The 16,764-nt window shown below is 38.8% G+C and overlaps 1 protein-coding gene across 3 annotated transcripts in view; it reads left to right on the forward strand.

Moving 5' to 3' along the window:
• SMYD3 (SET and MYND domain containing 3) overlaps positions 1–16,764 on the forward strand; it is a 740,343-nt gene that overhangs the window by 128,440 nt on the left and 595,139 nt on the right. For 2 of the 3 annotated variants that reach the window (XM_066381715.1, XM_066381725.1), the window contains exon 2: positions 10,281–10,344. In XM_066381715.1, coding sequence (XP_066237812.1) covers positions 10,281–10,344 — 64 coding nt within the window. Of the gene's footprint in view, positions 1–10,280; positions 10,353–16,764 lie in introns of all 3 variants that reach the window. The other variant, XM_066381734.1, reaches the window with a different exon arrangement.

Below are 16,764 nucleotides of genomic sequence, written 5' to 3' on the forward strand. Positions count from 1 at the left end.
AAAGGAAATGAGCAAATTAAGACACCACTCCTGTAGAAGAGAAGCCTCCCCATCCAAGCCTGGGAACAATTTTCTATCAGTTGTGCTGAGTGACTGCTCCTTGACACTTTCTGGTTGACTCTATGATTTTTATATTCAGTGCCCTGGGGAACGTTTGGGTTTTGCTTCAAAAGTGAGTTAACTAGCTTCTAAATCAGGATTTTCCAAAAGCACTTTCCATAATGATGGAAATATTACCTATTTACTCTGTCAAATATGGTAATCTGCCACTAAACATATGTTGCCGAGGAAGTTAACTTTAACATTTTATTAAATTTTAGTTAGTTTTAATAGAAATAGGCTCATGTGACCAGCGCAGGTGAGTAAAGGGGACAGCAAGGAGGAAATGTGTGCAGGGCATTCTAATGCTGCAGTTTGTTGCCTTTTCTGTCTCCTGGATTTGCAGAACTGTCACTCTGCATTTGAACAGGAGCTGCAGTCCGCTATAAGTATAGAAATAATACACACAGGTACTGGGACCTACTTCTGCTTCTATGTGCCATGTCCTCAGGAGCATCCTTTGTCAGGCAGGTGGCTGCCCCTTGTGAAGTCCTCTGGTGTGCCCAGAGGTTACCAGCTTTAGCAATCCTGGTACTGCTGTACTGGCTCAGGACGCATTTAATTATTGCAGCATATGTTTCAGCTTTCAGGCTGGAGGAAACGTATTCCCTCCAGCCTGAAGTCAGCACAGATGGGATCTTGAACTGAGGCCTCAACACGAAAGAACTAACTGCTGCCGACCTCAACAGCTGTGGTTGCCATGGTATATAGAGAGCTTTTGTAACAAAAAGCAAAATTTCTGCCTGTAGCCGTCATCATGATTTGAATTCAAGGTAGGTAAATGAAGGGGAGCATATGTTGGCTTTATTTAGTTTTAAAATAATCAATAGCGGCCCTGGCCGGTTGGCTCAGTGGTGGAGCGTCGGCCTGGTGTGCGGAAGTCCCGGGTTCGATTCCCGGCCAGGGCACACAGGAGAAGCGCCCATCTGCTTCTCCACCCCTCCCCCTCTCCTTCCTCTCTGTCTTTCCCTTCCCCTCCCGCAGCCGAGGCTCCATTGGAGCAAAGATGGCCCAGGCGCTGGAGTGGCTCTGGTCGCAACAGAGTGACGCCCCGGAGGGGCAGAGCATCGCCCCCTGGTGGGCAGAGCGTCGCCCCCTGGTGGGCGTGCCGGGTGGATCCCGGTTGGGCGCATGCGGGAGTCTGTCGTACTGTTTCTCCTCGTTTCCAGCTTCAGAAAAATACAAAAAAAAAAAAAAAAAAAAAAAATCAACAGCATTAGGACAGAAGTAGATTGTTTGTGTTTGGTGTGCCCATGTATAGAGCAGTATACATTCCAATTCAGGTGAGTATCCAATCACGAATGAATTTATGTGACAATGTTGACCTTGAATCAGGGTATCTGAGCTATTTCAGTGATTAGTGTATGTTTGCTTAAACATAATTTATTTCTTCCTTCTTTTGAGCTTTATAATATGGAATTATTACTGAATATAGTCTGATAGAATTTTTTAAAACTCAACATTACATTTTTAAAATGCATATATGTTATTGTCCCTGGTTATAGCTCATTAATTTTCACTGCTATATGATATTCCACTGTATATAGAACATACCACATCATATTTATTCATTCTCCTGTTGTTTCCTAGTTAAATGTTCTTTCAGTTGAATATACTTTCATTTCAGTTGCATTATTGTTTGAATGTAGCAAGGATAAGGTATAGACTATCTACATCTTAGAAAGTGGGACCAGTAGGAAGAGGGATCAGGAATAGAGGATACATTTAAAATGGAGAGAAGGGAACTAAATATATCCTCTTCTTTTCTGGATACCTGGAACTGTCACTTATGCCATCTCACTTAATACTCATAACAGTCATGTGAGAGCTTTTATTATCTCCATTTAATAAGTGAAGAAATAGACATATAGAGAGGAAAAGTAACATTTCCAAGATCGGGCAGACAGTAAGAGAGGGAGATAACTGTTCAACTTGAATTTTTCTGACCCAGGTTCGTTATGATCTCTATGCAAGGGGCTGACTAGAACAGCCAGGGTTACATGACCATCAGGAGAGAAAGAGTATATACATGGACAGAGGTGAAAGGTAGGCTCTGTCATTTATTTATTTATTTATTTATTTATTTATTTATTTATTTATTACAGAGACAGAGAGTCAGAGGGAGGGATAGATAGGGACAGACAGACAGGAATGGAGAGATGAGAAGCATCAATCATTAGTTTTTTGTTGCGACACCTTAGTTCATTGATTGTTTTCTCATATGTGCCTTGACCGTGGGCCTTCAGCAGACCTAGTAACCCCTTGCTCAAGCCAGCAACCTTGGGTCCAAGCTGGTGAGCTTTGTTCAAACCAGATGAACCCACGCTCAAGCTGGCGACCTCGGGGTCTTGAACCTGGGTCTTCTGCATCCCAATCTGACGCTCTATCCACTGCGCCACCGCCTGTTCAGGCAGGCTCTGTCATTTAAAAGGACAAAGTAAACATAGCACCAGGGACATTTGACTTCAAGGCAGACAAGTGAAGGAAAAGGAAAAGGAACTTCGTGTTTGAGACCCCGTGTATTGCTTTTCAATACAAATCGTTCTGACACTACATTCTAACTTGGGCTGTGACTTATCTGACTAGCTCAGTAGTACTTACTCTTCTGGTAATTTTCCTTCTGTCGGGAGTAAACTAAAAATCTGTGTAGTCCCAGGATCAGCCACAAATAGAATAAGTTGACCCTGATTTATCAGCAATTTGCAATATGAGGGTTTTTTTCTTTAAAGAGAATTAGGATAGAATGTGGTGCCAGCCCAGCAAATGAGAGAACTTGTTTTTTTCAGCCTGCAACATTTTTTACTTCTGTGAGCACAATCTGTAATAGAATATAAGTACATATTCAAAATTTATTTTCATGATTTTGAGTTACTGACTGCTATTGCTAGCCCAGAGCTCATAAAACCCGAGCTATTGTGCAGCTGAGTAGAGAAAAATCTCTTTCGGTAAACAGGGGCTGGAAATTGGTATTGCTCTTTGCAGGTGGCTCTTGAACTTATTTATGTTTTATTTAGGTGTTTAGCAGTGCCATTTGAGTTTCTAATTAAAGTTGTGCCTGCACTTTGTTTATGAAGCCTCACATAGATTTAATCATCAGGTCAACTTGATGAGGATTTGCAAAGGTAAGCTTTATTGCTTCACACAATGGCTTCTATCCTCTGTCTTGAGTGTGAAGGCAGCATTGATTCATAAGAACATTACAAATATAGTTCAATGACCGTTGGAGTATATTGAGTGGGGAATGAAATGCAGAAGTCTATTACAGATACTCTGTCTCTATTCACCTCTCTAACCCTTCCACTTAGTTTGATGGATAGAGGGATTTGTGCCCTGAAATCACAGAGGTATCACGTGCTCAGATGTGGGGTCATCTTTAAGACAGTGTTGTTAATCATGGTAGCAGATCAAGACTCAGTTTAACTGATTTTGAACAGTTTTGCTTCACATTTTATTATCATATTTAATAAATTTGAAAGATATGTAATCAGCAAATCTAATCTAGACTTTACTCATTAAAATGAATAAACCCTATTTGTATTTTGATATTTACTATACTTGGTATTTTGGTATGCTAACTCTATGTATATTGAAATTGATGTTCCTCTAATTACCTTAGAAATATTTCAGTTCTGTTTTTTGCCATTCTGTTAGGAAAAGAAATGATGAAGGTAGTGTGGTTTAGCAAGGTTAATTTTATACTAGGCTAGAATACATTATAATACTAATCTTAAAATAGCTTTTGAGTTACTGGGCTTTAAAAATATTGTTACTGGAATGTTTTAAAACTATATGATTATCAAATATGTTTTCTGAGTTTAATATTCTTAAAGTTTTCACTTTTAATGTCCCTCCTTGGTTACTTCAGAATAATTACTTTAGCATTCTGAGCAAGCTTTGCTTTGAAAATAATTATTAAATTAATGTAAGAAAATGTGAGTTTTACTACACTGTGATGAAGTTTAGTTCCCCAAACACTTTTTTAAAAGTTAAAGTTAATATTGTATTCATTTACCAGTTTTTTTTATTTCTCAGTTCCAGATTTTGTGAAATTTATGAATTTATGTCAAGTGTTTCTAAAAAGACAGTGGAAGAAATCATATTTTCCCCATGTGAATGTTGTGTTCAGTATTATCTTAATAGTACGTGCTTGGATATCATGTAATTCATAGTCCTTATTTTGTGGCTAGGATAATTAAATAAAATGCTTTGGATATTTTATCACATGGCTAATTATGTTTCCATGGCTTTTTTATTTTTTAACTAAAGTTTTCTATTTCAACTGCAGTTGCTGAAAGGGACAAGAATTAATTGTTTGGAAATGGCCAAGAAACTGTAGTGTGTCAAACTATTAGAAACCATAAAACAACACAATTAATGACTAATGCCAACCATGTTATTTTTTTCTTAAAATTGTCTGAATACCTAAAGTATTTGAAAGAAAATATTGAAATGCAAGAGGTTCCCGGGGTAGCTACAAGGACTGTGTGTAAAGAGCATGTCAGGAATTATGTTTTAGTTACTTATTACATTATTTTCCTGTTGTGAAGGCAGGTGCTGTTTCTCTCCTATTCTGTGTTTACCCCCCAGTGCCCAGCATGGTATCTGGCTTAATGTATAATTGTTAGATGAATAAGTGAATGAAGGACTTCTTAAAGTGATAACAGTATCTTAAAACTAGTCACCTAGCTATTGAATTTTTTTTTTTTAGGGTTATGTTTCTTAAATATATAGCCTTTGGCCAATCGCATGAGGTATTAATCAGTGTCACCCTCAGTAAATTTAATAAAAAAGTACCAATTAGAAAAAAATATATAACTTTTGATCTGAGAGGGGTTTCTTTGCCTTTTATTTCTTTTGAAAGTAGTCTAAAAAAAAGACAAAGTTGAAAATTGTAGCATAAAAATGACAGTAACTTTAGTGGTCTTGTTGAATGGCTTATTAATGTCAGAGTTTTGAATTCTTGGATGCCATGAGAGCATTACATAAATTTATAAATGCAGTGTATTGATCGTTAGATCAAAATCAATAATTTCTGTGCTTGACTTTTATGTTTGTTCACACAGAGACTTTTAAAGTTGATGTTAATGTATCTTATTTATGGACATTGAATGCCTCATATATATGCTCTGTAATAAAGTTTATAGGATGACATATTAGTAGAAATCCATAAATGACTTTATAGTCTGGTAGGATATAAGATCTGTAGGAGTAAGCATGTATCTTTCTCACCTTTGTTTCTCTTTCACAGTTCCATTTACAATAATCATTATTTAAAATATATTAAAATATATGTATAATTGAAATCCAAGAGAAAATCTGCAATTAATTCAAGATTACTCCTTTATGATATGACTGGTTATGCTAGGCAGTGGGCCGTGTGTGAATTAGTTTTTTCACTAATAGAATCCTATTCAAGGAATCTTTCTTAAAACATGTATTAAGGAATGGGGTTCTCAAACAGACATCCCATAAGTTACCATTGTCTTTATCAACTGTGAGTGGTGTAGACTCAACCTAATACACTCTGGTCTTTTTATTTTTCTCTTAGCTCAGATTTCTTCCTAAAGGTTACAAGCGATCAGCCACAAACTAAATTTCAGTACTTGAAAAGGATAAATATAAGCAAAAGATTGCAGGGCAGGGATCTTCAGCTCGAAAGAGGAGGGTGTAGTGACACACAGGGGCTCCCGGTTGCTTCCGGTTGGACAGGACCATGCTCCATTGGGAACAGTGCACTTCAGAGGGCAGGAGGGTCGCCAGGCTTTGCTGTGGAGTCAGAGCCTCTGCCTGGCCCTAATTGGTCAACAGTGAGTGTGTGGATGACTATTATTGAAGGAGGGATTCAACTGCTATGCACACTGGGAGACCTTTAGAGGATCAAGACTACTAATGAGTCCTGAATAATAAATATAGCACATACAAATGTGTTATAAATGTATTTTTTTCTCTATGGGAATTTTGAAGTACATTTTGCAGGTGCCAGGTCTGGGGGCAGTTTGAGAGTCACCAGGATTTGTTTGCTTTCTATATCCTTTCCAGGTAACTTCTTACCTTTGCCTGGCAACTGGCCATATTATTGTAGGGCAGAGTTTCAAGCAGTAGGATGCTTTCCCCCTGATTACCGAGGACAGAGAGATGTGCCCTTAAAGAATACCCTAGTTGCTGGGATTTGAGACAGCCACTTTATCTTTTTTCCTCTTCTGTATCATAGAGATAGTGATTCCCTCTTATAGCCACATATGATTTAAATTTGTATACTGGGGAAAATATAATAGTTTGCTGTGTTTTTATTTTTCTTCCACATATCAGTTGCCCAGGCTCTTGGAGAAACTAATTATGTCCCAGCCTTGGCAGAGAGGACTTGCTTTGCTCCATGAACTGCTATATCTGGGGCACTGAGCAAGAACTGTCTTTGATTTGACACTGTGTGCTATTGCATGTCAGAGCTTGTATGAACAAGTGACAGAGGATTCCTTTTTGCTTTTTTAGGGGGGAGAGCTAAAGACCACATTTATTCTGATATAAAATAATTTTACTATCTTCTCCAGTTTGGAGGTAGCATATCATTATTTATCTCTTAAGTGGAGGAAGAAAAAAGAAGTAAACATTTTTTCACTTTTCTGTTACTAATACATTCCTAACCTATTTCTTTAGATTGTTTTTCATTCAGTAATTTCAGACTCTTTTTTTTTTTTTTTTTTTTTTTTTTTGTATTTTTCTGAAGTTGGAAATGGAGGGCAGTCAGACAGACTCCTGCATGCGCCCGACTGGGATCCACCCGGCACGCCCACCAGGGGACGATAATCTGCCCATCTGGGGCATCGCTCTGTTGCAACCAGAGCCATTCTAGTGCCTGAGGCAGAGGCCACAGAGCCATCCTCAGCACCCGGGCCAACTTTGCTCCAATGGAGCCTCGGCTGCAGGAAGGGAAGAGAGAGACAGAGAGGAAGGAGAGGGGGAGGGGTGGAGAAGCAGATGGGCACTTCTCCTGTGTGCCCTGGCCGGGAATCAAACCCGGGACTCCTGCATGCCAGGCTGATGCTCTACCACTGAACCAACCGGCCAGGGTAATTCCAGACTCTTAACGAAAATCAATTTGTAAGCAGGATGTTTCTGCAAGCTGTGAAACTTGTATAGTCATCATTTCTCTACTTCTTTGGGACTACCATGAGTCTTTTTTTTTATTTTTATTTTTTTATTTTTTTCATTTTTCCGAAGCTGGAAACGGGGAGGCAGTCAGACAGACTCCCGCATGCGCCCGACCAGGATCCACCCGGCATGCCCACCAGGGGGCGATGCTTTGCCCCTCTGGAGCGTCGCTCTGTTGCGTCCAGAGCCATTCTAGCGCCTGAGGCAGAGGCCACAGAGCCATCCCCAGCGCCCGGGCCATCTTTGCTCCAATGGAGCCTTGGCTGCGGGAGGGGAAGAGAGAGACAGAGAAGAAGGAGATGGGGAGGGGTGGAGAAGTAAATGGGCGCCTCTCCTGTTGTGCCCTGGCCAGGAATCGAATCCTGGACTCCTGCACACCAGGCCGATGCTCTACCGCTGAGCCAACCGGCCAGGGCAACCATGAGTCTTATAACATGCAAATCCTTTGTCATCTTCAAATTTGGTGTGTATTTGTTGTTGCACAAAAGAAGCAGAACCAAATAATTTTGGTATTGGAAGGAAACTTGCAGCATAATGTTGCAGTGCAGGAATTTTTTTTTTACATCATGCCTAGCAAATGTGCCTAGTACATTCTCTTTGAACATGACAAGTGACTGGGATCTCTTACCCTTCTCAGGGCACTTCATTTGATTTTTGACCTGTTGCTAGAAAGATCTTCTTTACCTTTAGACACATTCCACCCTTCTCTAACTTCTATTTACTATTTCTTGTTTTAGCCTCTGAAGTTACTTAAAATAGGTGGTCCTTTTCTTTGTAAGACTGCTGATTAATTTTGCTTTTCATTTGACATGTACATTTCTGATTGCCTTTTTTTTTTTAAAAAAAAAAAGTCTTTCAATTGGAATTGATGAGCTGATTTTTTATAAAAGGAAGAGTATTTTCAGAAACTGTCTGGTGGCTCTGTTTCTGCTACTTCCTTTCCCCTCTTACTGCTGCCCAAATTTTTTCTCTGTAGGGAAACCTTTCTAAGATGATATTGCCATAAAGAGAAAAGCAGTAACTCTTCCAAGGCTCACTGGTTGATATCATCAAACACACAGCTTTGCTCTTGGAGTCAGTTAATGTTTTTTTTTTAAACTTGAGAACTTAAACTTATTTGTTTAGTTATTTTATATGTAAAACTAAACCCAAACATTTAAATGACTCATGTTAAGAAATTTTATTCACACATCAAATAGCAACTGAATGATTCAGAAACTCAGAATTATTATGCTATTTATTTTGCCAAAATTTTATGTTAAAATTATTAAAACCTGTGGTTGGTAGCTAAGGAAGGGAGAAGATAAAGTTTCAATACTTGCTAGTGTGTCATCACTGAACTAAGATGTGTTGATTCTCTGTTATTATTTTTTAAAATAAAAAACAAATGCTTTGTATATTTGGGGATCTTAATTTATATACAACAGAAATAGCCTCTGAATAACTTAGACAAGAAAAAGGGAGATGAGGAGCCTGGTCTGTGGAAGGCAGGATTCAGGAGAGCCCCAGGGATCTCATCCTCAGCAGGGTTCCTACAGAAAGCATCCTCCCCCAAATTTGGCTGAACTTCTCAGATTGGCTGGACACACTGCCTTCTGAGTATCTTCTGACAGTTGGGGGCTTCTTTTGTTTTCAGATCCATTGAAGGCCCCATTGCCTTCTTTGTTTTTTCACTACAACTATAGTGATTTAATTCAAGTGTAGGGCCTATTACTGGTTTTTTTTCTGCCAGCTCATGTTTTTGGGTTTGTCATAGATGTTTTCCAGGGTGGGAGTGATGGTTAAGTTTTGCTCTCTGATTTGTTACGTATTTTGTTTAAGGGGAAAGTGGGGAGATAGAAAAATTATGTCACTACTCTTATTTCCTCAGACTTCTCTCTTGTTTGTTTTTAAATCTCTACTGAATCTTGACTTAAAATTCATTTTATTACTAATATTAATTTGTGAAATCTTTTTTTCTTAAATAGTCTTGAAAGATGTTTGTTGATGTTATTTGTCTATCTGACTTTGTCCTTCCTGTTATATCCTTTTGTCTTTTTCATTTTGTATATTTGTCTTGTTATGATTTCCTACCCTTTGCTTTTCTAGGTTTTCTGTTATTTTAAAATTTAAGTTTTTAATTTGCATGTTTAACTCATTAGTTTTCAATTTTTGCTTTTAACATGAACATTTAAAACTGTAAATGGTCCTGTATTACTTTAGCTTTATCTCACAAATTTTGATTTTTAAAATGTTTAATCTAACATTTTCTATTTCATGATTATAATTCTTTGACCCTTGAATTTTATAGAAACACACTTTTAAATTTCCATACATATGAGGTTTTACTGTTTTTTTGTTGTTAGTGATTTCTAATTAATTAAATTAGAAATTTATTTTAACAAAAAGGAAAGTGTAAGGTAGGGACAACAAGACAAATATTCCACTTGTTAAAAAACAAATTTCAACTGAGTACATTTCAGACATCTTACTAGCTTGATTCAGTGATTCATGAACTGGGAAGCATCCAAGCTAGCAGAATGGAGCTCCAAGGGGCTGTAAAATGGACGACTTTTATAGACAGAAGGGAGCAGGAGCAGGAAGTTATGTTAGGTGAGAAACTGGGTTGGTTATTACAAGGTCATTTTCCTTCGGCAGTGGCCGGGCTCTATCTGGAAGATTACCTAACTTGTGCTGATGGGTGTTCCTGATCGACTGGTCTAAGATTCCATTTCTGGGAAAGCTGGAACTGTAATTACATCTCCATTTGATGTGGGGCTAATCTTAAACAACTTTGTTTTGGCCCTTGAATTCTCTTTTTAACACACCAGAGTATATACTTAGAAATGGTTGTAAATTTTATGCTAAATATATTTTCTCTCAATGAAAAGAAGACATTATTATGTGCAAGTCTCACACTGAAGATGAAAGATGTTCTTCTATGCAAAAATCTTAAGGGACCACACAGTGAATGTTGATGTCAATACGTTGATTTACATTTTCTTTCTTTTTTATAGTTCTTGTTCCTAATGTGAAATTTATTTTTTTAACAGGAAGGAAAAGCTGATGCGATGCTCTCAGTGCCGAATTGCCAAGTACTGCAGTGCCAAGTGTCAGGTAGGAGTGTTCAGTGGTCAGGGAAACCTTCACATTCTCCGACTCTTCAGTTTGTCCTCCCATGTGCCTGTTTGTTTCTGTTTCTTCACAATCTGTGATTTATTTTAACTAATTTTCTTTGTTTCAAAATAATACATGTATATAGCAAAAGTTACATATAATATATATGTAAAAGTATATATATAATATATATCATGAAAAATAATTTTTTTCTGCTCTCCATCTTCTTGTCTTCATGATCTTAATCCTGTTTACTGGGTGTAACTGCTGTTATGTTTCTTGTGTGTCTTTGCAGCATTTTCTGCTTTCATGTATAAACATATTCATATATCTTTTATTTAAAAACAGAGGTTATTCTGGCACAAATTCTTATATACCTCTATTTTGTTTTTCATTTATTACTGTATCTAGAGGAATTTTTTGTATCATTCCACTTTTCCCATTATGAATATGCTGCAATCGTAATTTTCCCATTAGTGAATGCTTAACTATTTTCCAGTACTTTGCATCGCCATCAGTGCCTCTCTGGGCATCCTTTTGTGCACATTTTTGTACACTTCCACAAATTCATTGTAAGATAATTATTTTCTCAGTTGTATTGATTAGTGAAAGAATATATGCATTTTTTTTAATTTTTAAAGATAATGCAAAATTGCCTTCCAAGAGTTTGAGTTAATTTATAGCAACTGACAGGTCATGAGAGTACTGCTGTTAACATTAGGGACCAGGTTGACCAGCACTGCAAAAGTGGGCGGTTTTTATAAAAAGTTTGACGACCCCTGCTTGAAAGGATGCTTAATTAACATTCAACATGACCTTTACTTCTAACCTTCTGATTAATCATCTAATAAATGTAATTATGCTCTAATGAATTGTGTCATAATAAAAATTGTAATTGGAAGTTTTCTGTCTGTGCCACGTGTCCCCCACCCTCTGTCCATCCTTTTTGTTTGTTTCTTTTTTTTTTTTACAGAGACAGAGAGAGAGAGGGATGGATAGGGACAGACAGGAACAGAGAGAGATGAGAAGCATCAATCATTAGTTTTTTGTTGTGACACCTTTGTTCATTGATTGCTTTCTCATATGTGCCTTGACCATGGGTCTTCAGCAGACCGAGTAACCCCTTGCTCAAGCCAGAGACCTTGCGTTCAAGCTGGTTAGCTTTGCTCAAACCAGATGAGCCTGCGCTCGAGCTGGCAACCTCGGGGGTTTTGAACCTGGGTCCTCAGCATACCAGTCCAACGCTCTATCCACTGCACCACCACCTGGTCAGGCCTTTTTGTTTCTTATGTATATGTGTGTATTCTGTGAATGCACATGCACTTCCCCCTAAAGCAGCGGTTCTCAACCTGTGGGTCGCGAACCGCTGCCCTAAAGTTTCTTCTATTCCCTTTTTAAAATTGAGACCATACTTATCTGAGAGATTTCTGCTACCTCACTTTTTCTCTCTTTTTTTTTTTTTTTCATTTTTCCATAGCTAGAAACGGGGAGGCAGTCAGACAGACTCCCGCATGCGCCGGACCGGGATCCACCTGGCATGCCCATCAGGGGGCGATGTTCTGTCCCTCTGGGGCGTCGCTCTGTTGCATCCAGAGCCATTCTAGCGCCTGAGGCAGAGGCCACAGAGCCATCCCCAGCGCCCGGGCCATCTTTGTTCCAATGGAGCCTTGGCTGCGGGAGGGGAAGAGAGAGACAGAGAGAAAGGAGAGGGGGAGGGGCGGAGAAGCAGATGGGCGCTTCTCCTGTGTGCCCTGGCTGGGAATTGAATCCGGGACTCCTGCATGCCAAGCCGACGCTCTACCACTGAGCCAACTGGCCAGGGCCTCACTTTTTCTCTTGAAAGTAATTTCTCTAGGCTGCAAATAGAGCAATCTTAATGAAAAAGAAACCAAAATGTGCAAAAAAGTTAGAGGGCCCAAATTTTAATGACAATTCTGCCATTAGCTAGTTCAGTTATTCTGGAGAAGACACAGATTTTCTGGGCCTCAGTTTTCTAATCTGTCCTACGAATAAGAGCTAGTATTTATTAGACACCTACTATGTGCCAGGCACCCTTTTATTTCATTTACTATTTCAGGAATCTTGAGAGGGCAAGTCACCATTTTTATGCTCATATTACTATCAAGGAAAATAAGGTATAGAGTTTGGGAAATGAACCCAGGTAGTGAAAATGTAGACTTTTAATTTCTCTTCTAACCCTAAATTTTATTCTTATGCTAGTATTCTAATTAGACATTGTTTTCATTTTTCTTTTGGATTCTCCTTTAATTTCTGGCTTTCGGTTATATTTTATTTTTGCTAAGGATGCACTTTATCCATCCCTGAGTAGCCCAAAAGAAAAGCTATGAAAATAAAAGATTAGCAATAACACTTTCCTTATAAAAATAGGCAATGTGAGTAATAATTAAATTATTTGTACCTTGTTTTGTAAACTAAAAATTCTGTCAAAGTTAGAAAGATGCTAGATTAGGTAAGATCATTAGCAACCATAACAACAACAACAACAAAAAGAATGGAATGTTTTTTCTAGAAAATAAATTCTAGAAAGATTGTTTTATGGTGATGCTTTAGCTATTTTACTCATGTGAATTGGAGCTACCTGTTTCAGGGGACTTCAACTTAAAGTAGACAACATATAGAATTGATAAATTAACATTTTATTTGACACAAACCTTTTAGATGAACTTTTTTCTATTTTCCATGACTTAAATATTTACTTTTATTTTCCCCTATTTTTATGAATTTTTTTTCCCCTATGTTACTTTTTCTTTTTGCAGTACAGGGAGGAAAATAAAAAAACCCATTATCTGATTAGAATGAGTAGAGGGAGTGTAGTGGGTGGATATGTCATTTTGATTCATTATAGTCTATGTATTTTCACCACATTTATTAGCTGTTTACTGTATCATCAATAAAAATCTCACCATCAGATATACTGTAGGAGGTAATGGGAAATAACCTAGTATGATGAAAGATATCATATATAACACCAGCTAGTGCATATGCTTATATGTGCATGGGGGTTGGGGCGTGTGTGTAGTGGTAGGATGGGAGTCAAAGATTGGCCAGAACATATGCATTTAAACTGCTCTGTTTAGCTCGTTAAGGGACAGCCATTAAATATTGTAATTATTGTGGATACCTCTAAAGCAGCCTCAGATTAAACCGACAAACTGACCTATGAACAGTAATGAACAGGAGGCAAAAGCACTTGGAATGGAAATTGTATAGAGGGTGCGGATTTGTAGCATAAAATTTATAATGTTTACCCTTGGAGGACATAACTTTGGTTCACTAGCTTGGCATTTGATGTGTGGGGCCAGTGCCATCGATGCTTTGTTTGAGAGCCTATAGAGCCTATAGAGAGTTACAGGGTGTTATGTCCCTTGTTCCCATAAGGGATGGTATCAGTTTTTACATTTTATTATTAAATATAAGCAATATAAGGATACATTTTCATTATAAAAATCAACACAATGTAAAGTAATATGGAATGAAAAGTAAGTCTTACCTCAGCCTCTTCCTGCCATTCCTAATTCTATTTTCCAGAGGTAATCTCTGGTGTTTGTTTTGTGAGTGGAGGACATACACTAAACTGCTAGTCTGTACTTTATATATAGTGTATGCATATAGGGATATATTGGCCAAAATATTTTCTCATCAGTGGCTTTGTATTCCCCTGTGTCTACCGTATTATGAGGTGTCAGATAATGCATAGAGCAGCGGTTCTCAACCTGTGGGTCGCGACCCTGGCAGGGGTCGAACCACCAAAACACAGGGGTCGCCTAAAGCCATAGGAAAATACATATTTATTATACATTTTTAAATAAAATATGTATTTCCGATGGCTTTAGGTGACCCCTGTGTTTTGGTCGTTTGACCCCCGCCGGGGTCGCGACCCACAGGTTGAGAACCGCTGGCATAGAGGGTTTATATATGAGAACCAGTCTTATTTCTATGTTGGCATGCTCAGAACATTACAGATGATTATGAAATCAAAGGGGAGGAGCAGGTTAAGTCTTCCTACAAAAAAACATTCTTAAACTTTGCAATATTGAAAGCAAGTAAATCAATTACAAATAAATTCACAAATTATTTCACTTTGGCTAGATTTAATTTGATTCATAATATGCACACTATAATTGAATTAATTACTGAGCAAAATAAGCAGCTGGGTACTGCATCAAACTGCAGTTTATATACTTTTAGAAAGTCCTGTATTAGCAGAGAGAGGCTCTTTTATGTTGATAATTATAGGCCTCTTTAACAATGTGTGTCCTATTTTGGGGTTTATATTTTATGCTTAGATGTAGAATGATTTGATTAATTTTTGATGAATCCCACACTAGTAAGCACTTAATAGGGTGATTTAATAAGTTGGTTTCTAGAATATCATACCCAAAGTGGTGATAGTGAAGCAAGCCAAGCCCTTTGCTTATTTCATAAACAGCTCTGTGCCAGGCTTCTGACTGATAGGACATGCAGTGTGTTCTGTAGAGAAGTTGTTTTCATATCTAATTGGAAACAAAAAGGGAATACTATATAAAGCAGGGGTCGGGAACCTATGGCTCGAGAGCCAGATGTGGCTCTTCTGATGGCTGCAACTGGCTCGCAGACAAATCTTTATTTTTTTTATTCATTTTTTTAAAATAATTTTATTTTTTAATGGGGCGACATCAATAAATCAGGATACATATATTCAAAGATAACAAGTCCAGGTTATCTTGTCGTTCAATTATGTTGCATACCCATCACCCAAAGTCAGATTGTCCTCTGTCACCTTCTATCTAGTTTTCTTTGTGCCCCTCCCCCTCCCCCTCCCCCTCTCCCTTTCCCCCCTCCCCCCGTAACCACCACACTCTTATCAATGTCTCTTAGTTTCACTTTTATGTCCCACCTATGTATGGAATAATGCAGTTCCTGTTTTTTTCTGATTTACTTATTTCACTTCGTATAATGTTATCAAGATCCCACCATTTTGCTGTAAATGATCCGATGTCATCATTTCTTATGGCTGAGTAGTATTCCATAGTGTATATGTGCCACATCTTCTTTATCCAGTCATCTATTGACGGGCTTTTTGGTTGTTTCCATGTCCTGGCCACTGTGAACAATGCTGCAATGAACATGGGGCTGCATGTGTCTTTACGTATCAATGTTTCTGAGTTTTTGGGGTATATACCCAGTAGAGGGATTGCTGGGTCATAAGGTAGTTCTATTTTCAGTTTTTTGAGGAACCACCATACTTTCTTCCATAATGGTTGTACTACTTTACATTCCCACCAAAAGTGTATGAGGGTTCCTTTTTCTCCACAGCCTCTCCAACATTTGCTATTACCTGTCGCAGACAAATCTTTAATAAAAAAAATAGTAACGTTAAAAATATAAAACATTCTCATGTATTACAATCCATTCATTTCCTACCGCTCATGTTCATGGTTGCGGGTGGCTGGAGCCAATCACAGCTGTCCTGCGGGACAACACCAAATTTTTATTGGATAATGCGTAACGTACACAGGTTGTTGTACGGCTCTCACACAATTCCATTTTAAAATATGTGGCATTCATGGCTCTCTTAGCCAAAAAGGTTCCTGACCCCTGATATAAAGGTTAAAATTATTTGATTGTACTTATATTTCTGAGTTCTAAAAGTGTCTTGTGGCCTGACCAGGCAGTGGCACAGTGGATAGAGCATCGGACTGGTATGCAGAGAACCCAGGTTTGAAACCCTGAGGTTGCTGGCTTGAGTGTGGGATCATAGACATGACCCCATATTCGCTTACTTGAGCCCAAAGATTGCTGGCTTGAAGCCCAAGGTTGCTGGCTTTAGCACTAAGGTCTCTCTGATTCTGTTGTAACCACCCTTCACCCCCCCCCCCCCCCCCCCGGTCAAGGCACATATGAGAAAGCAATCTGTGATCAACTAAGCTGTTGCAATGAAGACTTGATAGTTTTCATCTCTCTCCCTTCCTGTCTATCTGTCCCTCTCTGTCTCTGTCACACACACACACATACACACACACACACACACACACCTGGGGATCTGAGATTTTTCTTTTTTTGGTATTTTTCTGAAGTTAGAAGTGGGGAGGCAGTCAGACCGACTCCTGCATGCGCCCAACTGGGATCCACTCGGCATGCCCACCAGGGGTAATGCTCTGCCCATCTGGGCGTTGCTCCGTTGCAGCCAGAGCTATTCTAGCGCCTGAGGCGGAGGCCATGGAGCCGTCCTCAATGCCTGGGCCAACTTTGCTCCAATGGAGCCTTGGTTGCTGGAGGGGAAGAGAGAGACAGAGAGGAAGGAGAAGGGGAAGGGTGAAGCAGATGGATGTCTCTTCTGTGTGCCCTGACTGGGAATCAAACCCAGGATGTCTACACGCCGGGCTGATGCTCTACTGCTGAGCCAACTGGCCAGGGCCA

This window comes from Saccopteryx leptura, chromosome 1 (genome assembly GCF_036850995.1).
Source record: "Saccopteryx leptura isolate mSacLep1 chromosome 1, mSacLep1_pri_phased_curated, whole genome shotgun sequence".
NCBI lineage: Eukaryota > Metazoa > Chordata > Mammalia > Chiroptera > Emballonuridae > Saccopteryx > Saccopteryx leptura.